This window comes from Oncorhynchus kisutch, unplaced genomic scaffold (assembly GCF_002021735.2).
Source record: "Oncorhynchus kisutch isolate 150728-3 unplaced genomic scaffold, Okis_V2 Okis06b-Okis10b_hom, whole genome shotgun sequence".
Lineage (NCBI taxonomy): Eukaryota > Metazoa > Chordata > Actinopteri > Salmoniformes > Salmonidae > Oncorhynchus > Oncorhynchus kisutch.
Genome location: NW_022261983.1, coordinates 9,921,602 through 9,947,568, shown reverse-complemented (window position 1 = coordinate 9,947,568; position 25,967 = coordinate 9,921,602). Strand labels below are relative to the sequence as shown.

Below are 25,967 nucleotides of genomic sequence, written 5' to 3'. Positions count from 1 at the left end.
TGCTGAACAACCTCCAAGATATAAAACTGCTGAACAACCTCCAAGCTATAAGACTGCTGAACAACCTCCAAGCTATAAGACTGCTGAACAACCTCCAAGCTATAAGACTGCTGAACAACCTCCAAGATATAAGACTGCTAAACAACCTCCAAGCTATAAGACTGCTGAACAACCTCCAAGATATAAGACTGCTGAACAACCTCCAAGCTATAAGACTGCTGAACAACCTCCAAGATATAAAACTGCTGAACAACCTCCAAGATATAAAACTGCTGAACAACCTCCAAGCTATAAAACTGCTGAACAACCTCCAAGATATAAAACTGCTGAACAACCTCCAAGCTATAAAACTGCTGAACAACCTCCAAGCTATAAAACTGCTGAACAATTCATCAAATGGCCACCCGGACTACAGTCATTTTATTGTAGCCATTTAATTGTGTTACATTTTTTTACTTTAGTTTATTTACTAAATATTTTCCTAAATCTATTTCTTGAACTGCATTGTTGGTTAAGGGCTTGTAAGTAAGCATTTCACTGTAAGATCTACACCTGTTGTATTCGGTGCATGTGACAAATACAATTTGATTTGATTTGCTTTGAAATGTGTGAAAAATATGACAAGAAGAAAAATGACTGTACCTCTTCCCTGTGAATTCTTGAAAGGTAGTTTACAAACAGGTTGTCAGGGCCCACAGACTGCAGAGAGACGGAGAGAAAATGTATGTAATAGCAACAACTGAGGGCCATGACAGGCCCCTGGTCTCTACAGGTGAATGTTAACACAATGTATCATGACAGGCCCCTGGTCTCTACAGGTGAATGTTAATACAATGTATCATGACAGGCCCCTGGTCTCTACAGGTGAATGTTAATACAATGTATCATGACAGGCCCCTGGTCTCTACAGGTGAATGTTAACACAATGTATCATGACAGGCCCCTGGTCTCTACAGGTGAATGTTTACACAATGTATCATGACAGGCCCCTGGTTTCTACAGGTGAATGTTAACACAATGTATCATGACAGGCCCCTGGTCTCTACAGGTGAATGTTAATACAATGTGAGAGACACACAGACAGAGAGACACACACACACACACACAGACAGAGAGACACACACACACACAGACAGAGAGACACACACACACAGCATCACTCTCCCCCTGTACAGAAGGGTCCTGGCCTTACATCCTGGTCCTCCATGCTGGAGGGAGAGGGGGGTCGGTGGGCCAGCCCTCCTCCATCGTGTTCCAGAGTGACGATGAGGATCTGCACGGCCTGCTCCACCAGCTGCTCCCGGTAGTCGGAGAAGAGCAGGTGATTGTAAGGGATGCCATAGCCCACCGGGTCGTAGGCACACACCACGTTTACCAGGGAGGTGAAGAGAGGCAGGGCATGCCTGAGGTAGGTGGACGGAGGGAAATAATCACTTGTGTCAGTTATGGTTAGGGGGAAATGATGTGGTGTGTCTGTGTGTGTGCACCTCACCTGTTTTCTGTGGAGCAGAAGAAGCTGACCCAGGGGTTGAGGATGGTGTTGTCTGAGGAGGGAGGGAGGTACATGGCCTCAGAGAAACAGGTTAGCAGCAGCCTCAGCAGCTCCGTCCTGAGTGGTGAAAATCATACATAGAGAGAGGTTCACTGTGGGGGGGGGGGGGGAGAGAGAGAGAGAGAGAGAAAGAGATGGTGGGGTAGAGGGAGAGAAAGAGATGGTGGGGTAGAGGGAGAGATAGTGGGGGTAGAGAGAGAGAGAGAGAGAGAGAGAGAGAGAGAGAGAGAGGGGATAGAAAGAGGATCATCAGAACTGTGATCATCACTGTGACTCACCTGTTGAGGTCGTGGATGTAGTTGAGTGGTGGGGACTGGGCGAACCCCACCCCTGCCTCCCAGATATACTCACAGCTGTCTATGGTCTGCATGTCCTCCACAGAGTCCTGTAGGATGGTGACATCATCATGGGACCATCAATCCCAATAACTACTGGGTAATCCCAAAACCTACACCATCACATCACTGTTCAGTCATCTAAAGCAATGAATACATCATATGAAGCTAACAACGAGTCAGTGCACAATTTCACAGAGAGACCTAAGGTGGTATGGTGCCATGTGGTTCAGTTTGTAGAGCATGGTGCCGTGTGGTTCAGTTGGTAGAGCATGGTGCCGTGTGGTTCAGTTGGTAGAGCATGGTGCCGTGTGGTTCAGTTGGTAGAGCATGGTGCCGTGTGGTTCAGTTGGTAGAGCATGGTGCCATGTGATTCAGTTGGTAGAGCATGGTGCCGTGTGGTTCAGTTGGTAGAGCATGGTGCCGTGTGGTTCAGTTGGTAGAGCATGGTGCCATGTGGTTCAGTTGGTAGAGCATGGTGCCGTGTGGTTCAGTTGGTAGAGCATGGTGCCATGTGGTTCAGTTGGTAGAGCATGGTGCCGTGTGGTTCAGTTGGTAGAGCATGGTGCCATGTGATTCAGTTCGTAGAGCATGGTGCCGTGTGGTTCAGTTGGTAGAGCATGGTGCCATGTGATTCAGTTGGTAGAGCATGGTGCCGTGTGGTGCAGTTGGTAGAGCATGGTGCTGTGTGGTTCAGTTGGTAGAGCATGGTGCCGTGTGGTTCAGTTGGTAGAGCATGGTGCCATGTGATTCAGTTGGTAGAGCATGGTGCCGTGTGGCTAAGTTGGTAGAGCACGGTGCTGTGTGGTTCAGTTGGTAGAGCACGGTGCTGTGTGGCTAAGTTGGTAGAGCACGGTGCTGTGTGGTTCAGTTGGTAGAGCACGGTGCTGTGTGGCTAAGTTGGTAGAGCATGGTGCTGTGTGGTTCAGTTGGTAGAGCAAGGTGCCTTGTGGCTCAGTTGGTAGAGCACGGTGCTGTGTGGTTCAGTTGGTAGAGCACGGTGCTGTGTGGCTAAGTTGGTAGAGCACGGTGCTGTGTGGTTCAGTTGGTAGAGCACGGTGCTGTGTGGCTAAGTTGGTAGAGCACGGTGCTGTGTGGTTCAGTTGGTAGAGCACGGTGCTGTGTGGCTAAGTTGGTAGAGCATGGTGCTGTGTGGTTCAGTTGGTAGAGCAAGGTGCCTTGTGGCTCAGTTGGTAGAGCAAGGTGCTGTGTGGTTCAGTTGGTAGAGCAAGGTGCCTTGTGGCTCAGTTGGTAGAGCAAAGTGCTGTGTGGTTCAGTTGGTAGAGCAAGGTGCCTTGTGGCTCAGTTGGTAGAGCACGGTGCTGTGTGGTTCAGTTGGTAGAGCAAGGTGCCTTGTGGCTCAGTTGGTAGAGCACGGTGCTGTGTGGTTCAGTTGGTAGAGCAAGGTGCCTTGTGGCTCAGTTGGTAGAGCAAGGTGCTGTGTGACTCAGTTGACTCAGTTGCCGCCCACCTCCTCCAGGACTGCTTTGCAGAAGAAATGCCAGGCAGTGTAGAGACGCAAGAAATTGAACTTCAGTGAGTTCGCCCCATTAGTTTGCACAATATAGATCAGCGATTTTTCTGTGATCGAATCAACATTATATCAGCCCATTGTCAATGCAACAAACCGATACAAATCTAACTTTGCAAGATTGAGTATGTGATTTTATTGTAGGCAGAGCCTGAGCGCAACGGAGAGTAGAATTCTATTGGCAGCCCACGAGCGGTCTTTCAACCACCCGCGAGCGAATGCGCTTTTCAGATCAGTTCAGATCAGAGCCGCGCTTGTGTGCACGTTTCTTTATATTCTTTCATTCATTTTATTTCGTAAAGTGGTTATTTGCAATTTACAGTCCCCTTGGCGCATGGTGTTACAGACAAAACAAATGATAAATGAATGTTAAGCCCTTCATAATGTAAAAACGTTTTTAAAAGTTTCATGCAATGTAGGTCTGTATTGAACACCACCTACAGACTACTGTATCATAGAAATCAAAAGCTATGGGATTTGCTCCATTAAAACTGTAAGGGTACAGCCTATTGGCTACCGTCTAAAACTGTAAGGGTACAGCCTATTGGCTACCGTCTAAAACTGTAAGGGTACAGCCTATTGGCTACCGTCTAAAACTGTAAGGGTACAGCCTATTGGCTACCGTCTAAAACGGTAAGGGTACAGCCTATTGGCTACCGTCTAAAACTGTAAGGGTACAGCCTATTGGCTACCGTCTAAAACTGTAAGGGTACAGCCTATTGGCTACCGTCTACAACTGTAAGGGCACAGCCTATTGGTTACTGTCTAAAACTGTAAGGGTACAGGCTTAATGTTCACTGTAAACGCGCGCGGGAAGTTGCACAAAATTCTCCCATGGTTCAAGTTTTCGCTCACAAGACAAACATTTTTCTCAGTGCCCCACTTCAAGACCTCTTAACTGAGGAATGTGGTTGTTTTTTATCATTGTGTTTTGTGTTTTTGCATTTTCTTGGTGTATTTCCTATGCTGCTGTGATTGGGTAATTGTTGTGTAATTGTTAAGTTGCAGGGCTCCCTTGCAAAAGAGACCTTGGTCTCAATGGGACTCCCTGCTAAAATAAAGGTTCAATCAAAATGAATAAGCACTGGATCCGATGAGAGTACTCACAGGTCCTCTCCGGTGGCTGTTCACAGTGAAGTCAGGACAGAAGAGCAGGTCGGCCATGGCCAGGAGCAGAGACTCAGCCAGTGGACGAGCTCCATCATCATCCATCTCATCTGTCTTTGAAGGGGGACAGGGGACAGGAGGATGGAGTGGACAGGAGGATGGGGGACAGGAGGATGGGGGACAGGAGGATGGGGGACAGGAGGATGGAGTGGACAGGAGGATGGGGTGGATAAGAGGATGGAGGGGACAGGAGGATGGGGGACAGGAGGATGGAGTGGACAGGAGGATGGGGTGGATAAGAGGATGGAGGAGACAGGAGGATGGGGACAGGAGGATGGAGTGGACAGGAGGATGGGGTGGATAAGAGGATGGAGGAGACAGGAGGATGGGGACAGGAGGATGGAGTGGACAGGAGGATGGGGTGGACAGGAGAATGGAGGGGACAGGAGGATGGAGTGGACAGGAGGATGGGGGCACAGGAGGATGGAGTGGACAGGAGGATGGGAGGGACAGGAGGATGGAGTGGACAGGAGGATGGAGTGGACAGGAGGATGGAGTGGACAGGAGGATGGAGTGGACAGGAGGATGGGGAGGACAGGAGGATGGAGTGGACAGGAGGATAGAGTGGACAGGAGGATTGAGTGGACAGGAGGATGGAGTGGACAGGAGGATGGAGGGGACAGGAGGATGGGGGGCAGGAGGATGGGAGGGACAGGAGGATGAGAGGGTGGGGGCAGGAGGATGGGGGGACAGGAGGATGGGAGCGTGGGGGACGGGAGCGTGGGGGACAGGAGGATGGGAGGGACAGGAGGATGAGAGGGTGGGAGGCAGGAGGATGAGGGGACAGGAGGATGAGAGGGTGGGGGGCAGGAGGATGAGGGGACAGGAGGATGAGAGGGTGGGGGGCAGGAGGATGAGGGGACAGGAGGATGAGATGGTGGGGGGCAGGAGGATGAGGGGACAACATTAAACCCCTCTACACTTTGTTACCCTCTATAGTGAACAGAAACATCTTCGGTAACAGCACTGACAATGACTTCCATTTTCATGTTATTTTCATTCTGATGAAAAGTAAACCCAGAAACCTCTGAATTAATTGTTTGCCAAATCATCCTGACATTTCTGAATGTCTAATGAGGAACTAGAGTTCTACTGAACTTTTAGAAGTCTAGTTCCTCTTATCTTACCATGTAGGAAGAAACAAATGTAATCAGGAGAGGTAGAATATGCACCTGGGAGATGTGTTTTTCTCTCATCATCATGATGTATTTCTGTGTTGTGTTCCTTAGGCAGCTGATGGAGGAACTGCCAGGGACTCTACCTACACTTGTCCAATAAGAAAACGCTGTGTGCTCAAATGAACACAACCATGGTGTACTGTGGGTGAAACATACCATCTACTGGAATGAGGAAACTAATTAGTCAGATGAATGAAGTATTTCATTTTTTTTGTTGTCAACCGAAGCCAATTTCCTCCCACATATCCACCAGTCTCACTTGGCTGCAGTGCAGGGACTATAGACATCTAAGACTCATTCATGTTGAGATGACAAATTAACAGGACTGGTATTTTTACTAACATCTTCCATGAAGCGTTTGTAAAATGGAACAGTGGGTAGAGTCTGTCTAGCCTGGTCCCAGATCTGAGACCAGGCTAGTATCTGTGGAATATGGGACAAAACACTGGTGCTTGCAGCAGCTACAGTATGTGGGTGTTAGCTGCAATAAGAGGTTAGCCTACACTGATCTGCAGCCATAGGGATGATCATTTCAAATCTCACTGCGGGCAACATTTTCATAGTGCAAGAGCACTGCGCAGATGAAATCACGCCGCCCGATTATAATAAGGGTTTACGGTCATTTGAGCCAGTTTACTACAGCAGGAACATAATCCTGCAGCAACAGGAAATGTGATTTATTATGTGGATTATAATTAATGGACATGTTTGTAAGGGTTGATATATTTTTCATAAGGGAAAATCAAGTCAGAAATTTGCAACGTGGAAATGACACATTTCAGAAGCCTTTTTAAACCACAAATACACTACGAATAAAACATTTACTGCATTGCAAAAACGCTATTCTGCAACAGGGTGATCAAATTAAGATCTTACATCTGTGCTGTAAGTGTATCTCAAACCGTAGCCAAGTCTACATACAGTATACTCCTATGTTTTACTCCCACACACCCACCGCCCACTCCCCACAGCTCTTCCAGCACCAGGCACAGTGGACCAGAAGAGGTCCCTACACTCCCCACAGCTCTTCCAGCACCAGGCACAGTGGACCAGAAGAGGTCCCTACACTCACCACAGCTCTTCCAGCACCAGGCACTGTGGACCAGAAGAAGCCCCTCCAGTCTTGGTCCTCAAAGATGTAGGGGAGGATGCGGGTCAGCATACGACTACAGTTCAGAACGATCTGTTTCTCCTTCTCCGAGGGGCATCCTGACTCTGCTGCCTGCACCAGCTTCTCTACAGCCTGGGGGAGAGATGGCCTTGATGTTATAAATATGACCTGGGGGAGAGATGGCCTGGTGGAGAGATATGGCTTGGGGGAGAGATGGCCTTGGTGTTATAAATACGGCCTGGGGGAGTGATGGCCTGGGGGAGAGACATGGCCTGGTCATTTTCTGGTAGTACCTCTCTGTTCCACTCTGTTTTCTCTCATGCTGTGCCTACAGAACACAGCCATGATGTTACAGAACACAGCCATGATGTTACAGAATACAGCCATGATGTTACAGAACACTGCCATGATGTTACAGAACACTGCCATGATGTTACAGAACACAGCCATGATGTTACAGAACACAGCCATGATGTTACAGAACACTGCTATGATGTTACAGAACACAGCCATGATGTTACAGAATACAGCCATGATGTTACAGAACACCACCATGATGTTACAGAACACTGACATGATGTTACAGAACACAGCCATGATGTTACAGAACACTGACATGATGTTACAGAACACAGCCATGATGTTACAGAACACAGCCATGATGTTACAGAACACAGCCATGATGTTACAGAACACAGCCATGATGTTACAGAACACAGCCATGATGTTACAGAACACATTCATGATGTTACAGAACACAGACATTATACAATGGGTGGATCTAATCCTGAATGCTGATTGGTTAAAACCGCATTCTAGCCGGTGTCTATTCCACAAGTTACTACTGGCTAAATCTGACGTTAAAATGCCGTTAAAATGCCTATTTACTCTGTTCCATCTGACTGTGCAAACCACTGTCTCATCAGCCCAGCCAAGCAATGTATCAACTTGATCTCTACTATAAAAAGCATCTAGACGTTATCTCACATTTCTTTATGGCTAACATTTAGTTTTAAACAGTGGAGATTTGTATAAACCTTGTTGTCTGTCTAGCCGACATTTGAAACATTGTTTATTTATTCAAATTCGATCTCCAGTTGTCCCACTGTAATGAACATGTTGGGAGTCGGGACAAGACAGACAGGCAGGCAACGTTTCTCAGCCAGTCAAAATCATGAATCAGCATCATTTTTATAGATATATACAAAGAAATGTCAATTGAAAACAGGTCAAACAAAATGAAGTGCAGCTAGTTTGCAGTGTCCTGACGAGTGAGCACATTTTCTATGCCAGGTGAAATTGCGCATCAGTAGCTTATTGCTATGGATGTTTCCAATTAAATGTCACTAGAAAACAGCTTAAACAAATGTAAATGCAGCTACTTTGCTGTTATTCTGGCTGCACTTTTTGATGTGACTATAAGTTAGCCGTAGTTGGCTAGCTAGCGAGCAAGAGATAAGAACGTTGCCAGCCAGTCTGTCCTGTTCCATTAGAGAGCCCCCCAACACCAACAGTCTGTCATGTTCCATTAGAGAGCCCCCCAGCACCAACAGTCTGTCATGTTCCATTAGTGAGCCCCCCCAGCACCAACAGTCTGTCCTGTTCCATTAGAGAGCCCCCCAGCCCCAACAGTCTGTCATGTTCCATTAGAGAGCCCCCCAGTCCTCAACAGTCTGTCATGTTCCATTAGAGAGCCCCCCAGTCCCCAACAGTCTGTCATGATCCATTAGAGAGCCCCCCAGCCCCAACAGTCTGTCCTGTTCCATTAGAGAGCCCCCCAGTCCCCAACAATCTGTCATGTTCCATTAGAGAGCCCCCCAGCCCCAACAGTCTGTCCTGTTCCATTAGAGAGCCCCCCCCCCCAGTCCCCAACAGTCTGTCCTGTTCCATTAGAGAGCCCCCCAGCCCCAACAGTCTGTCCTGTTCCATTAGAGAGCCCCCCAGCCCCAACAGTCTGTCCTGTTCCATTAGAGAGCCCCCCCCCCAGTCCCCAACAGTCTGTCCTGTTCCATTAGAGAGCCCCCCAGCCCCAACAGTCTGTCCTGTTCCATTAGAGAGCCCCCCAGCCCCAACAGTCTGTCCTGTTCCATTAGAGAGCCCCCCAGCCCCAACAGTCTGTCATGTTCCATTAGAGAGCCCCCCAGCCCCAACAGTCTGTCCTGTTCCATTAGAGAGCCCCCCAGCCCCAACAGTCTGTCATGTTCCATTAGAGAGCCCCCCAGCCCCAACAGTCTGTCCTGTTCCATTAGAGAGCCCCCCAGCCCCAACAGTCTGTCATGTTCCATTAGAGAGCCCCCCCCCCCCAGTCCCCAACAGTCTGTCCTGTTCCATTAGTGAGCCCCCCCAGCACCAACAGTCTGTCCTGTTCCATTAGAGAGCCCCCCAGCCCCAACAGTCTGTCATGTTCCATTAGAGAGCCCCCCAGTCCTCAACAGTCTGTCATGTTCCATTAGAGAGCCCCAGAGTCCCGAACAGTCTGTCATGTTCCATTAGAGAGCCCCCCAGTCCCCAACAGTCTGTCATGTTCCATTAGAGAGCCCCCCAGCCCCAACAGTCTGTCCTGTTCCATTAGAGAGCCCCCCCCCCCCAGTCCCCAACAGTCTGTCCTGTTCCATTAGAGAGCCCCCCAGCCCCAACAGTCTGTCCTGTTCCATTAGAGAGCCCCCCAGCCCCAACAGTCTGTCCTGTTCCATTAGAGAGCCCCCCAGCACCAACAGTCTGTCCTGTTCCATTAGAGAGCCCCCCAGCCCCAACAGTCTGTCCTGTTCCATTAGAGAGCCCCCCCAGTCCCCAACAGTCTGTCCTGTTCCATTAGAGAGCCCCCCAGCCCCAACAGTCTGTCCTGTTCCATTAGAGAGCCCCCCAGCCCCAACAGTCTGTCCTGTTCCATTAGAGAGCCCCCCAGCCCCAACAGTCTGTCCTGTTCCATTAGAGAGCCCCCCCAGTCCCCAACAGTCTGTCCTGTTCCATTAGAGAGCCCCCCAGCCCCAACAGTAGGTCTGTTTTGTTTCTGATAGGCAGTTTATAAAGGAAGCAGCGAGTCGGCGACGGGAAGGGAGGACGCCTTGCTTCTTTCCTGCATCCAGGAGCAGCGGGCCCTGACTCCCTGACAGACGCCTCTGCCAGTCAGACAGCTACTCAATAAAAGCTGCAAAGTTTCAGAACAATATCTCTGTGGAATGCACTTGATGTTAGTACAGCTTGCATCCAGTACCTAAAATAAATGTGTTTAGTCTTAGAGTGCGTATCTAACAGTTTTTGTAGGTTTCCCAGACAGATTAAGCCTAGTCCAGTTCTAAAAAACATTCTCAGTGGAGAATCTCTATTGAAAGATATTTTCAGTCCATGAGTATAGGCTAAATCTGTGTCTGAGAAACCTTTCTGGTTCATCTGCTGCAGCCCAGTGCAGTTCCACTTCCATAACATCCTCCTTATCATCATCCTTCTACCTTATAGCAGAGGGTTGCCAGATTGGAGGGGGACTCCTCCCGAACAGCTCGGATCTCTGCGGCTGGCACCAGGGCAAAAACATCCTGCACAGTGGTGGCAGTGTCAGCCCAGAACTGGTCCCAGAAGGCATCGTCTGTGGCCTCCACTGGCTGTGGAAAATGCATGTATCTGCTTTTAGACTACATTTCCCACCACCCATTGGGTTCGTCTAGGCTTGCTCCAATCTGACTAATGATAACCTATTACATTGGGTGTAAAAACAGCATGTATAACAGTGTCATAGAAAGCAATAGGGTAATGTAATATAATGAATATCAAATCACACAACAAATGCATTCAGAATCAACAAATATATCAGATTGGAGCAAGAGGGCTAGAATAATAGAAATAAACATATCATGAGAATAATGTCACCTCATTCTAATAACTAGCTTTCATGTCAACACAAGTTAGCAGATGATGCAACATAACAACCTATCTCTTCCTAATTGCTGTTAGTCTATACAGCAAAAGGAAATATGAGCTGCTCTAATCTCTGCACATAACAGAACACCTGCCACATCTGTGGGCGGTGGGAGAAAGGACCCCTACGTCATTTGACCATCGAATAAGATATGCGTTATCGGTGATCTATAAGAATCCAAATCAAAAAATGTTACATTTTAAACAACAAGTAGTCTACTTGGCTAAAAACTATGCTGCCTGTTTCTCATGTCGCCGATGATAAGGTCTGCACAAGGGCGTTATGATCATGCAGACAGTGAATAGACATTGACTATTAAACAGCGAAAAGGGGGTGTTTGTGTATAACATAGAAACCTAATGCAAAATAGAAACATCCCAGAATAACAATAGGACAGGATAAATCATATGAGAGTTTTAAAACAGCAGCGTGTCATATGCGGGGGATTTGATTATAACCTAACATAACGCATGATCAAATACGCCAAGCATTTCATGACGTGCGGGACAATATATTTTTTAAAGAAATATCTCAATATAGACCTATGCATTAAACATCGACGGACTATATGCAGACCCTATCTTTTGTTTTCCAATAGAGCACTTATCCGTCCTAGTGATATACAACCAGCTATTGCGCTCTTTCTGTGATCGCTCTATTTATACTCAAATATTTTCCTATTTCTCAGCGTTGGCCTATAATAAATATTCCAAAGGTACCCAACCTGTGTTTTGGTTGTCAGCTGTATCACTGCTTTCCTGAAGTTCAGTTTAGAATCGGTGTTACCCATTTTGATATTCCTTTATATACTACAGCGTTGTTGATGCCGTGAATCCCTACTAATCTTGTTCACCTCTTTCCTCCGCTTGACGTCACTGGTTGGCTAGCCTTTTACACTGGGCTCTAAACTTCCGGGTTCTTCAAGAGTACAATAATCACTATGCCTATCATACGGTCAAATGTAATACATATTATACAGGGAACCCTTGTACCTAGTATAATATCATAATCATTTAGGGTTATCATTTTAAAAATATATTAATGGAATGCAATTTACAATACAATCGGGGTTTTATTCTATACAATCTCTTTGATTGAAATCACTGTTATAATATTGATATAATTGGTTACAATATGCATAAATGTAACAATAAGATATTGTAAATTGTATCGATCATTGAATGAGTGTCTGTACTGGTTGTAGACGGTACCGGAAACAGCGACACCATGTGGTATCTCCTGTCAACGTTCTGTCTGTACTGCGCAGTCGCGGTGTCATGTAAACAGCAGAGGTTCGTGAGCTAGCTAACCAGCTACATAGATGTTAGGGCGTTGATACCGGCGATATTGTTCAAATGTAGCTTTCAATCAATATATTTGTCTTTCTTCACCACACATCGCATTGTCTAGCAGGATAATCTGACCTGTGAGACCCTTATCTACACCGAGGATACCTCCTTTTGTTGTTTTGATCAGTGATACGAGAAGGCTAACGTTACTGTAGCTAGCAAGTTAACGTTAGACAGCATAGTTTGGGTCCTTGCAACGTTGAGCTTCAAAGCTCGAATGTAAGGGCGGGTTTCTTTCTCTTACATTGTTTACATGTTAGCTAACTTTAGATAACTATCAACCTAACGTGACCTAATTGCTAGCTTGGTTATAGTCTGTCAACTATCGTTTTGCTAGCCATGATTTGACTTCGAAAACAGCAGGTATACCATTATATTATTGATTTGGTGCTTTGACTGTTTGGTCGTTTCTAGCTAAACAGCTTAGCTGGTAATAAAGTAGTTCAAATGTCATGTTTGGGTGAGGTTGCCAAGTGTCTGTCCCTTTCTTAGTTAGCTATATATTCGACACGCTGGTTTCATGGCACTTAAAATACCAACATAATGTGTTTTAGCAGGCTTGTAACAACTGTGTGGGACACTCGCTAGATCGCTAATTAATTAGCTTGCTGGGCCGTAAACGTAATCAAACTGTGAGTAGCCTAGGCCGAAAACAGGGACTGTGAAAAACAACTCGTCACTGCAGCCTAACGTTATATTGCCCACGACACGTAACCAGCTGCAAGGCCTGTCATTAGGACAATACAATCAATACATGTTAACTGAAAACAGGTGAGTTCGTTGCATTATTTATCTGCATGCTACTTGCACCGTCGGGTATGTATATTGTATCTTAGATTCCAATGCGTTTGTCTTTCAATCCCTTATAAGGAAACGCCAGCGGAGTGGTGGGGAAGAGGAGAATGGCCAGCTGGTGCCTAAGGCCAAAAGGTTGAGCAGAGGAGCTAACCCCCTCTCTCCTGAGCTGGGCCTGGATGCCTGGGACTCGGAGGTACGTACGAGCGCCAATGACAAGAGACATTACATTGTCAATATTGTGTGAATCCCCCCAACAGTACATTGTCAGCTAGGGGTAACGGCAGCCTAGTGTCAGCCTACTCTTAGGCCTACCTTCCCTTCCTGTACTTTCACTAACAGTGCCATTGGGCCTACCGCTGTTACACTTGAGACGTGTTGTTAAAATGGTTAACCTACTGTGTGTGTTATTGTCAACAGGTCAACAGACACTGAATGAGGAAACCATAGTCAGTCAGTAGTGTTTTTGCTAATGCTTGAATGCCACTATCTCCTCATCCAGTTGTCCAACAGTGAGAGCAGAGGGATTAGCAGTCCGGACCATGCGGTGGGGAGCAGCAGCAGTAGCCAGTGTGCTGTGGACAGCCTCAGTGGGGCCCAACCCTACGCCCCTGGCCCATGTAGTCCCCTCAGCTCGGCTCTCTCCTCAGAGCTAGCTGACCCCACTAACCTGGTCTCGTACCATCAAATCAACCGCATCCTACGAGAGGCCCACTTTGAGAGTCTGCAGTGCCGAGGCCACCCCAGAGATGCATGATGATTTCCCCCCATTCCAGCCATGCCTCTGGGGCAGGAGAGGACCGACCACAACCTGGGCATGCCCGGAGCATTACATGGTGGATCACTCACTCAGCTCTACTACCCCTCTACATCTCCTGTTTCCATAACATCACAGCAGCTCTATGCTGTCTGCATATCGTTGGATGGAGACTAGCTAGTCCAGGCCTGCTGTATTATTGAAACTTGGCAATCCATTTAGAATGTAAAAAGAAACCTGTTCATATTGTTGGCAATAATAACTCTTTGATCCAATTGGGAATATCCTGACCTGTGACTCTTTTTTTGTTGTTCCAGACCAGTCTGGGTTACATGCTGCATAGTACCAGTCTGGGTTACATGCTGCATAGTACCAGTCTGGGTTACATGCTGCATAGTACCAGTCTGGGTTACATGCTGCATAGTACCAGTCTGGGTTACATGCTGCATAGTACCAGTCTGGGTTACATGCTGCATAGTACCAGTCTGGGTTTGTACCATGTTTGAGAGTGAAATTGGAGGGGCTGCAGGAACTTTGTGTCTGTACAGGGTTACTGGTGTTTGTGGTCTGTGTAGGGGTTGCTGGGGTTTTGGGTCTGTGTAGGGTTTACTGGGGTTTGGGTCTGTGTAGGGATTCCTGGGGTTTAGGGTCTGTGTAGGGGTTCCTGGGGTTTAGGGTCTGTGTAGAGGTTCCTGGGGTTTAGGGTCTGTGTAGGGATTACTGGGGTTTAGGGTCTGTGTAGGGGTTCCTGGGGTTTAGGGTCTGTGTAGGGGTTCCTGGGGTTTAGGGTCTGTGTAGGGGTTACTGGGTTTGGGTAGTCATATACTGAATGAAATCTGCACTATGAAGGTTACGGTGTACTGTACGTGAATCAATAACAGTGAGGGTTTGTTTGCTTCCGCACTTGACAGGGGGCTAACAATCACGTACTTTAACTATCCAGGGTTTTGTTTATTAGGTACCAAATGGACTGAAAAAGGGGAATGCCTGGACTTGTCCATAAAAATAATTTGTTAAAATTTTATTTCACAACGTTTTACTACAGTGTGTCCTACTGAACAGTGCCCTACTGAACAGGACCAAGGGTCATAGTGCAACTTAATCAGGAAAATGTTCGCCTACACCAGTAACGAAGAAGGGACCTTGGATCTAACTGAGCTTGTATAAAAATGCACTGTAACCGCTGTTTTGTGACCTGTTTTTGGGTGAGCTTTGCACACGGCTTTACTACCCAAACACCTCTTATCAAGAAGACCTTCCCTCAGCCCGGACTTGAGGGAAGTTTCAGTGGTTGAAGCCACTGAAACTGGCCTAGCTGCAAAACAAACCCACTTGAATCCAGCTGGATGGTTGCTGTATGATTCAGTCTGAATCCAGCTGGATGTTTGCTGTATGATCCAGTCTGAATCCAGCTGGATGGTTGTTGTATGATCCAGTCTGAATCCAGCTGGATGGTTGTTGTATGATCCAGTCTGAATCCAGCTGGATGGTTGTTGTATGATCCAGTCTGAATCCAGCTGGATGGTTGTTGTATGATCCAGTCTGAATCCAGCTGTATAATCCAGTCTGAATCCAGCTGGATGGTTGCTGTATGATCCAGTCTGAATCCAGCTGTATGATCCAGTCTGAATCCAGCTGGATGGTTGCTGTATGATCCAGTCTCTGTGAACATCCAGGTATTTAAAGCACCGACCATAAGGCTGTGTGTTTTCACAGGCCCCTTTCCCCCAAAGTTGGATTTGCTGTCCTCTTCGTGGGGGAGGAGCACAACTGTCCCTCTTTCAGTCAAGACTAAGTTTAGTGTTATATCAGAAAATATGGTTTATTTTTATCATTATTTTTTGTATTAAGAATTTCTACATGACATCTTACCTGCCATTGAAATTTTGGATTTGATTTTGTTTTTTTAATTCATCTACATTTGAAAATAAAGATGTTTTGAAACAGGTTTGTGTTGTATCTTTGTACCTTAGCCTGAATTTTCAATAGAGACGTGTCCCCTTTGACATTTACATTTTTTTATTTAATCTTTATTAAGATATTGTATAAAACAATGAGATATGACCTGTGTTAGGCTCTGCAGCCCAGCGTTAATTAGATATGACCTGTGTTAGGCTCTGCAGCCCAGCATTAATTAGATATGACCTGTGTTAGGCTCTGCAGCCCAGCGTTAATTAGATATGACCTGTGTTAGGCTCTGCAGCCCAGCGTTAATTAGATATGACCTGTGTTAGGCTCTGAAGCCCAGCATTAATGAGATATGTCCTGTGTTGGGGTCTGCAGCCCAGTGTTAATGAGATATGACCTGTGTTAAGCTCTGCAACCCAGTGTTAATGAGATGTGACCTGTTAGAGGATTGGTGGTGAAAGATCCCTTTAATGAAATGTGACCTGTTAGAGGAATGGTGGTGAAAGATCCCTTTAATGAGATGTGACCTGTCAGAGGAATGGTGGTGAAAGATCCCTTTGAATGAGATGTGACCTGTTAGAGGAATGGTGGTGAAGTTCCCTTTAATGAGATGTGACCTGTCAGAGGAATAGTGGTGAAAGATCCCTTTAATGAGATGTGACCTGTCAGAGGAATGGTGGTGAAAGATCCCTTTAATGAGATGTGACCTGTTAGAGGAATGGTGGTGAAAGATCCCTTTAATGAGATGTGACCTGTTAGAGGAATGGTGGTGAAAGATCCCTTTAATGAGATGTGACCTGTTAGAGGAATGGTGGTGAAAGATCCCTTTAATGAGATGTGACCTGTGTTGGAGGAGGAGTGCTGAAAGATCCCTTTAATGAGATGTGACCTGTTAGAGGAATGGTGGTGAAAGATCCCTTTAATGAGATGTGACCTGTTAGAGGAATGGTGGTGAAAGATCCCTTTAATGAGATGTGACCTGTTAGAGGAATGGTGGTGAAGTTCCCTTTAATGAGATGTGACCTGTTAGAGGAATTGTGGTGAAAAATCCCTTTAATGAGATGTGACCTGTGTTGGAGGAGGAGCGCTGAAAGATCCCTTTAATGAGATGTGACCTGTTAGAGGAATGGTGGTGAAAGATCCCTTTAATGAGATGTGACCTGTTAGAGGAATGGTGGTGAAGTTCCCTTTAATGAGATGTGACCTGTCAGAGGAATGGTGGTGAAAGATCCCTTTAATGAGATGTGACCTGTTAGAGGAATGGTGGTGAAAGATCCCTTTAATGAGATGTGACCTGTTAGAGGAATGGTGGTGAAAGATCCCTTTAATGAGATGTGACCTGTTAGAGGAATGGTGGTGAAAGATCCCTTTAATGAGATGTGACCTGTTAGAGGAATGGTGGTGAAAGATCCCTTTAATGAGATGTGACCTGTTAGAGGAATGGTGGTGAAAGATCCCTTTAATGAGATGTGACCTGTCAGAGGAATGGTGGTGAAAGATCCCTTTAATGAGATGTGACCTGTTAGAGGAATGGTGGTGAAGTTTCCTTTAATGAGATGTGACCTGTTAGAGGAATGGTGGTGAAGATCCCTTTAATGAGATGTGACCTGTCAGAGGAATGGTGGTGAAAGATCCCTTTAATGAGATGTGACCTGTTAGAGGAATGGTGGTGAAAGATCCCTTTAATGAGATGTGACCTGTCAGAGGAATAGTGGTGAAAGATCCCTTTAATGAGATGTGACCTGTTAGAGTAATGGTGGTGAAAGATCCCTTTAATGAGATGTGACCTGTTAGAGTAATGGTGGTGAAAGATCCCTTTAATGAGATGTGACCTGTTAGAGGAATGGTGGTGAAAGATCCCTTTAATGAGATGTGACCTGTTAGAGGAATGGTGGTGAAAGATCCCTTTAATGAGATGTGACCTGTTAGAGGAATGGTGGTGAAAGATCCCTTTAATGAGATGTGACCTGTTAGAGGAATGGTGGTGAAAGATCCCTTTAATGAGATGTGACCTGTGTTGGAGGAGGAGTGCTGAAAGATCCCTTTAATGAGATGTGACCTGTTAGAGGAATGGTGGTGAAAGATCCCTTTAATGAGATGTGACCTGTTAGAGGAATGGTGGTGAAAGATCCCTTTAATGAGATGTGACCTGTTAGAGGAATGGTGGTGAAGTTCCCTTTAATGAGATGTGACCTGTTAGAGGAATTGTGGTGAAAAATCCCTTTAATGAGATGTGACCTGTGTTGGAGGAGGAGCGCTGAAAGATCCCTTTAATGAGATGTGACCTGTTAGAGGAATGGTGGTGAAAGATCCCTTTAATGAGATGTGACCTGTTAGAGGAATGGTGGTGAAGTTCCCTTTAATGAGATGTGACCTGTCAGAGGAATGGTGGTGAAAGATCCCTTTAATGAGATGTGACCTGTTAGAGGAATGGTGGTGAAAGATCCCTTTAATGAGATGTGACCTGTTAGAGGAATGGTGGTGAAAGATCCCTTTAATGAGATGTGACCTGTTAGAGGAATGGTGGTGAAAGATCCCTTTAATGAGATGTGACCTGTTAGAGGAATGGTGGTGAAAGATCCCTTTAATGAGATGTGACCTGTTAGAGGAATGGTGGTGAAAGATCCCTTTAATGAGATGTGACCTGTCAGAGGAATGGTGGTGAAAGATCCCTTTAATGAGATGTGACCTGTTAGAGGAATGGTGGTGAAGTTTCCTTTAATGAGATGTGACCTGTTAGAGGAATGGTGGTGAAGATCCCTTTAATGAGATGTGACCTGTCAGAGGAATGGTGGTGAAAGATCCCTTTAATGAGATGTGACCTGTTAGAGGAATGGTGGTGAAAGATCCCTTTAATGAGATGTGACCTGTCAGAGGAATAGTGGTGAAAGATCCCTTTAATGAGATGTGACCTGTTAGAGTAATGGTGGTGAAAGATCCCTTTAATGAGATGTGACCTGTTAGAGTAATGGTGGTGAAAGATCCCTTTAATGAGATGTGACCTGTTAGAGGAATGGTGGTGAAAGATCCCTTTAATGAGATGTGACCTGTTAGAGGAATGGTGGTGAAAGATCCCTTTAATGAGATGTGACCTGTTAGAGGAATGGTGGTGAAAGATCCCTTTAATGAGATGTGACCTGTTAGAGGAATGGTGGTGAAAGATCCCTTTAATGAGATGTGACCTGTGTTGGAGGAGGAGCGCTGAAAGATCCCTTTAATGAGATGTGACCTGTTAGAGGAATGGTGGTGAAAGATCCCTTTAATGAGATGTGACCTGTGTTGGAGGAGGAGTGCTGAAAGATCCCTTTAATTAGTCCCATCATTGTCTTGTCTCAGACCCGTTTTAAACAGATGACATACATGAATGCATCCCACGTAACCAAGGCTACCTCCTACTGGAAGTCCTCAGTACCAGTGAGCGTGTCTAAAATGTCCTATGCTTCCCATGTCCTCATAAGGAAATGATGGATGTGTCAATGATAACCCATGATTAGTTATCTGTTGGGAGGACAGTTGGTGCCCTAGGATGTGTTCATTAGGGCATGCAACGTAAATCATTTTGCAACAGAAAATTACAATTTCTTAACAGAAAAGTGCAGGTAGTCCCTGCTTAGGCCTCCTAGGCCATGCCTCTAACTCATTATCATGGCAAATTCTGCTAGAAAACAGACATAGGACTTAAAACGAGAGAGGCAAGTGTATCGGCCCTCTTTTTCAACACACACGATGGCCTTGAGGAGAATTTTGTCCTGAGCGGGAAAGCTAATTTATCCTATAGGCCTGGGCAAACCGAAACAATATATTTAATTTATATTGTTTTTTCCAGAACAGTTCAAACAGCTATGGTAGATGGATAACTAGGCCAGCTCAGTTTAGCCCGGCTTGGATGGTTTGTTTCGGTATGGCCCTATAGTGTGAAATTGTATCAGGTGTTCCATTTCTAAAACCAGCATCACATTCCATTTAAGCTTGGGCTTATCTATTTAGGTGCTAATTAATGTAGTCATGTGGCAAAATGCTCACATCCAAGCATCTTGAATAAAACATCTAGTAAGTCTTTAATTGAATTGAAGACCTTATTTAGAAAGCAATGCCATTTATTTGGACAATGAAAACGATAAGGAGTGTCCTGGCTGATTGCCAGTGTGGTAAATGACAAACTGATACAGGAAGCTAAGGAATAGACAGGCCATAGAGAAGGAGTGTGTGAGTGTGTGTGCACGTTAACCTTGACTCTTTCTTTAGCAAGGCAGGCTAGACCAGACAGTGTTTATTTCCTGGCCGTCTCTGAGGAATGTCTAGTCAAAGACAAACCTTACACCCTTGATCCCTGTTCACACATTGATTATTAAACAGCACTAATGTTCATCACCACTAGATGGTGACAGACTCTGAGAATTAAATCAAGTAGCTTGGAACGGAAAGACTTCCTGTATGAATGATTTCAACTCTGTGAGTGTCAGAGAATTCTTGGTTTGTGATACACTTTAATAAGAATGCACTGAATCGACTACATATATTTGCTTAGAATCCCTGTTCACACACACATACACCCGCTAGTGGAGGAGGCTGAGGGGAGGACAGGCTCATAATAATGTCTGGAACGGAGTGAATGGAATGGCATCAAACATGGAAACCATGGAAACCATGTGTTTCAGTTATTTGATACCATTCCAGCTACTCCTCTCCAGCCATTATTATGAGCCTGTCCTCCCTAATTAAGGCGCCACCAACCTCCTGTGACACACGCACAGCACATAAAGGTGGGTGTCTGTGATGAGTGGCCTATATTATTCGTGCAGAGGGGAAAGAGGTAGTTCAAATGAACTGTCCTTGTTCTGGTTTCGATGTATATGCACACATTCATACATGTTTTACTATGGCCAGCAGAATCTGGGTTAGGGCCAATTCCTTGTTTTAATTTTGTCCTCTGCAAAACTCCAAACAGTTCATTGGAATGTTTTTACCATGGTTTTGTTGGTGAAATGTCATTATTTCTCTTTGAAGTCAAAGATTTGGCCTCCATTAGCAAGACTTCTAGACATGTTGAGAGACATGGTCTGGCTCCCATATCGTCTGTCCACGTAGAGCTGCGACTGACTGTGGTGGTGGGAGACAGAGAGTTTATCTAGTCACCCTCCCTCCCTCTCTATGCAAGACCGGGGTGAAATGTGTTTGGGCAGCTGTTTCTGTTGGCTGGCATGAGATGGTCATTGGGCTGGCATATACAGCCCTGGGTCTCCCATCTACCATACTGGCCAACACAAACATCTGCTCTACCCTCCCATTACACACACACACAGACAGACAGACAGACAGACCGACCCCCCCCCATCATTGCAGAGTAAAGTAAGCAAACGGCCCCCCCACATGTTCTATAGTGTACTGTCTGTGTCTTCAGTGGTAATGCTCCCTCCAGCCAATCTTGAGTGCTGAGTTACCAGCAGCCCGAGCCTCAGTGTGCTTGGGTCAGTGTCTGTGACTTTATGGTCTCTCCCTAATCAATTTCACAAAAATGCAATAGAGACAATCTACAGTAGACTGTTTTCCAAGCGGAGCAAAGCCCACAGTCCAGGCTCTCTGCTAATCAATCACAATAAAAGTTCACCCCCGAAGGGGGAAGAAAAGCATAGTGGACCTTTTTGTTTCACAGTGCTCTGGCTGAATCGGCGACCAGACAGCTTATCTCATCCTCTGTGTATGTTCAGACGTTCTTGGTGTGATATAGTTTGATGTTAAATGTTTTGTGATTTTCAGGACCAATACCCCCACTCCAGAGAGCCGGTCCTTATTCTAGGCAAGCAGAACTGTAGTGGTGTATACAGGAGAACTGTAGTGGTTTATACAGGAGAACTGTAGTGGTTTATACAGGAGAACTGTAGTGGTTTATACAGGAGAACTGTAGTGGTTTATACAGGAGAACTGTAGTGGTGTATACAGGAGAACTGTAGTGGTTTATACAGGAGAACTGTAGTGGTTTATACAGGAGAACTGTAGTGGTTTATACAGGAGAACTGTAGTGGTTTATACAGGAGAACTGTAGTGGTTTATACAGGAGAACTGTAGTGGTTTATACAGGAGAACTGTAGTGGTGTATACAGGAGAACTGTAGTGGTGTATACAGGAGAACTGTAGTGGTGTATACAGGAGAACTGTAGTGGTTTATACAGGAGAACTGTAGTGGTTTATACAGGAGAACTGTAGTGGTGTATACAGGAGAACTGTAGTGGTTTATACAGGAGAACTGTAGTGGTTTATACAGGAGAACTGTAGTGGTTTATACAGGAGAACTGTAGTGGTGTATACAGGAGAACTGTAGTGGTTTATACAGGAGAACTGTAGTGGTTTATACAGGAGAACTGTAGTGGTTTATACAGGAGAACTGTAGTGGTTTATACAGGAGAACTGTAGTGGTGTATACAGGAGAACTGTAGTGGTTTATACAGGAGAACTGTAGTGGTTTATACAGGAGAACTGTAGTGGTTTATACAGGAGAACTGTAGTGGTGTATACAGGAGAACTGTAGTGGTTTATACAGGATAACTGTAGTGGTTTATACAGGAGAACTGTAGTGGTTTATACAGGAGAACTGTAGTGGTTTATACAGGAGAACTGTAGTGGTGTATACAGGAGAACTGTAGTGGTTTATACAGGAGAACTGTAGTGGTTTATACAGGAGAACTGTAGTGGTGTATACAGGAGAACTGTAGTGGTGTATACAGGAGAACTGTAGTGGTTTATACAGGAGAACTGTAGTGGTTTATACAGGAGAACTGTAGTGGTTTATACAGGAGAACTGTAGTGGTTTATACAGGAGAACTGTAGTGGTTTATACAGGAGAACTGTAGTGGTTTATACAGGAGAACTGTAGTGGTTTATACAGGAGAACTGTAGTGGTGTATACAGGAGAACTGTAGTGGTTTATACAGGAGAACTGTAGTGGTTTATACAGGAGAACTGTAGTGGTTTATACAGGAGAACTGTAGTGGTGTATACAGGAGAACTGTAGTGGTGTATACAGGAGAACTGTAGTGGTGTATACAGGAGAACTGTAGTGGTATATACAGGAGAACTGTAGTGGTGTATACAGGAGAACTGTAGTGGTGTATACAGGATGTGTGTATAATGGATGTTTAGGAGTGGCTGGCTAGAACATGAACTCACAGCACCAGTATATAGGTTGCTGTTTAAAAGGGCCTATTAGGTGAATGGGAACAGTGCTGCTCTTAGTGACTGCACTCAGGCCTATTAGTCAGTCCGCCTGACGACGGCAGCCAGACTGCAGCTCCAACCACCTCCCATCGTATCTCTAGCCACACTGATGACCTGCCACACTGATGACCTGCCACACTGATGACCTGCCACACTGATGACCTTCCCCACTGATGACCTGCCACACTGATGACCTGCCACACTAATGATCTGCCACACTGGTATGTTTCATCAGGAGAGGAGTCCAATGGTTGGCTCCTCTCACAACAAGACCCCATAATGCCTGGCTCCTCTCACAACAAGACCCCATAATGCCTGGCTCGTCTCACAACAAGAGCCCATAATGCCTGGCTCCTCTCACAACAAGACCCCATCATAACTGGCTCCTCTCACAACAAGACCCAATAGTGCCTGCTACCGAGGTGCAATTTGTTACATTTGGACCATAGCTGTCAGGAAGAGATATGCCCTCACTTAAATAGCCGCTCGTAATCTCCTCATCTCCCTGTTTTACCGTAATTGAACCCACGGGCCGCCAATGCCATCAATAGCTGAGCTCATCGCCAAATTAACAAAACCTGTGCCAGGCCCAAATGCTTGCCCGAATTAGAGCTACGGGCTTGCCTGGTGTGACTGTCTGGACTCTGTCCAGCATGGTGTGACGTTCTAGACTCTAGCATGGTGTGACTGTCTAGGTCCAGCATAGTGTGACGGTCTAGACTCCAGCATGGTGTGACGGTCTAGACTCCAGCATGGTGTGACTGTCTGGACTCCAGCATGGTGTGACTGTCTGGACTCCAGCATGGTGTGACGGTCAAGACTCCAGCATGGTGTGACGTTCTAGACTCTAGCATGGTGTGACGGTCTAGACTCCAGCATGGAGTGACTGTCTGGACTCTGTCCAGCATGGTGTGACGGTCAAGACTCCAGCATGGTGTGACGGTCAAGACTCCAGCATGGTGTGACTGTCTGGACTCCAGCATGGTGTGACGGTCTAGACTCCAGAATGGTGTGACGGTCTAGACTACAGCATGGTGTGACGGTCTAGTCTCTCTCTCTCTCTCTCTCTCTCTCTCTCTCGCTCTCTCTCTCTCTCGCTCTCTCTCGCTCTCTCTCTCTCTCTCTCTCTCTCTCTCTCTCTCTCTCTCTCTCTCTCATTCCATGATGTAAAGGTCCTTTGTTTTCTGACACTTAAACAAAAGCCGAGGCCAAGCTTAGAAGACTGTGATTTCCCGCTGATTTTCCCAAAAGGGAGGCTGATCTTCAGGTCTGACCCCCTCCAAGATCAACAGAAGATAGAAGCCTTCAGGGCTCAGCAGAGCTCTCGGGTTATTTATTGGCTCGTTTTCCAGTGCAACGACAACAGAAGATAGAAGCCTTCAGGGCTCAGCAGCTCTGGGGTTATTTATAGGCTCATTTTCCAGTGCAACGACAACAGAAGATAGAAGCCTTCAGGGCTCAGCAGAGCTCTGGGGTTATTTATTGGCTCGTTTTCCAGTGCAACGACAACAGAAGATAGAAGCCTTCAGGGCTCAGCAGCTCTGGGGTTATTTATTGGCTCGTTTTCCAGTGCAACGACAACAGCCGTTGAACAAGCCTGTAGAAGAGCGTAAAGAGAGGAATGCCGTAAAAGCAGTTAATACCAATGACAATTGCACAGTCAAGGCTGAACATGAACACCAGAAGTGCTCCTATAATGTGGAGAAAACATGGAGAAAACATTCCTATAATGTGGAGAAACATGGAGAAAACATTCCTATAATGTGGAGAAACATGGAGAAAACATTCCTATAATGTGGAGAAAACATTCCTATAATGTGGAGAAACATGGAGAAAACATTCCTATAATGTGGAGAAACATGGAGAAAACATTCCTATAATGTGGAGAAACATGGAGAAAACATTCCTATAATGTGGAGAAAACATTCCTATAATGTGGAGTAACATGGAGAAAACATTCCTATAATGTGGAGAAACATGGAGAAAACATCCCTATAATGTGGAGAAACATAGAGAAAACATTCCTATAATGTGGAGTAACATGGAGAAAACATTCCTATAATGTGGAGAAACATGGAGAAAACATTCCTATAATGTGGAGAAACATAGAGAAAACATCCCCATAATGTGGAGAAACATGGAGAAAACATTCCTATAATGTGGAGAAACATGGAGAAAACATTCCTATAATGTGGAGAAACATGGAGAAAACATCCCCATAATGTGGAGAAACATGGAGAAAACATCCCTATAATGTGGAGAAACATGGAGAAAACATTCCTATAATGTGGAGAAAACATTCCTATAATGTGGAGTAACATGGAGAAAACATTCCTATAATGTGGAGAAACATGGAGAAAACATTCCTATAATGTGGAGAAAACATTCCTATAATGTGGAGTAACATGGAGAAAACATTCCTATAATGTGGAGTAACATGGAGAAAACATTCCTATAATGTGGAGAAACATGGAGAAAACATTCCTATAATGTGGAGAAACATGGAGAAAACATTCCTATAATGTGGAGTAACATGGAGAAAACATTCCTATAATGTGGAGTAACATGGAGAAAACATTCCTATAATGTGGAGAAACATGGAGAAAACATTCCTATAATGTGGAGTAACATGGAGAAAACATTCCTATAATGTGGAGAAACATGGAGAAAACATTCCTATAATGTGGAGAAACATAGAGAAAACATCCCTATAATGTGGAGAAACATTCCTATAATGTGGAGAAACATTCCTATAATGTGGAGAAACATAGAGAAAACATCCCTATAATGTGGAGAAACATTCCTATAATGTGGAGAAACATAGAGAAAACATCCCTATAATGTGGAGAAACATAGAGAAAACATCCCTATAATGTGGAGAAAACATTCCTATAATGTGGAGAAACATGGAGAAAACATTCCTATAATGTGGAGAAACATTCCTATAATGTGGAGAAACATTCCTATAATGTGGAGAAACATGGAGAAAACATTCCTATAATGTGGAGTAACATGGAGAAAACATTCCTATAATGTGGAGTAACATGGAGAAAACATTCCTATAATGTGGAGTAACATGGAGAAAACATCCCCATAATGTGGAGAAACATGGAGAAAACATTCCTATAATGTGGAGAAACATGGAGAAAACATCCCTAT

The 25,967-nt window shown here is 45.3% G+C and overlaps 2 protein-coding genes across 3 annotated transcripts in view; one reads left to right on the top strand and one right to left on the bottom strand.

Annotated features, from left to right (window-relative positions):
- Nucleotides 1–11,658, bottom strand: part of LOC109897427 (protein HID1) — a 32,612-nt gene extending 20,954 nt beyond the window's left edge. Inside the window, exons 1-8 of the mRNA XM_031814359.1 lie at nt 11,512–11,658; nt 10,324–10,473; nt 6,836–7,006; nt 4,526–4,639; nt 1,831–1,937; nt 1,493–1,609; nt 1,193–1,403; nt 643–699 (exon numbers count right to left, since the gene is read on the bottom strand). Coding sequence (XP_031670219.1) covers nt 643–699; nt 1,193–1,403; nt 1,493–1,609; nt 1,831–1,937; nt 4,526–4,639; nt 6,836–7,006; nt 10,324–10,473; nt 11,512–11,577 — 993 coding nt within the window. The 5' untranslated portion in view covers nt 11,578–11,658. The remainder of the gene's footprint in view (nt 1–642; nt 700–1,192; nt 1,404–1,492; nt 1,610–1,830; nt 1,938–4,525; nt 4,640–6,835; nt 7,007–10,323; nt 10,474–11,511) is intronic.
- A 378-nt stretch (nt 11,659–12,036) lies between these two features.
- On the top strand, nt 12,037–15,636 carry LOC116352724 (uncharacterized). 2 transcript variants are annotated; one of them, XM_031814225.1, is made up of 3 exons: nt 12,037–12,355; nt 13,007–13,127; nt 13,434–15,636. In XM_031814225.1, coding segments are annotated over exons 1-3 (378 nt in total). In that variant the 5' UTR covers nt 12,037–12,353; the 3' UTR covers nt 13,689–15,636. The 2 variants fall into 2 exon arrangements, with proteins under 2 accessions (XP_031670085.1, XP_031670084.1); XM_031814224.1 differs by having other exon boundaries at nt 12,040–12,907.
- The last annotated feature ends 10,331 nt before the right edge of the window (nt 15,637–25,967 follow it).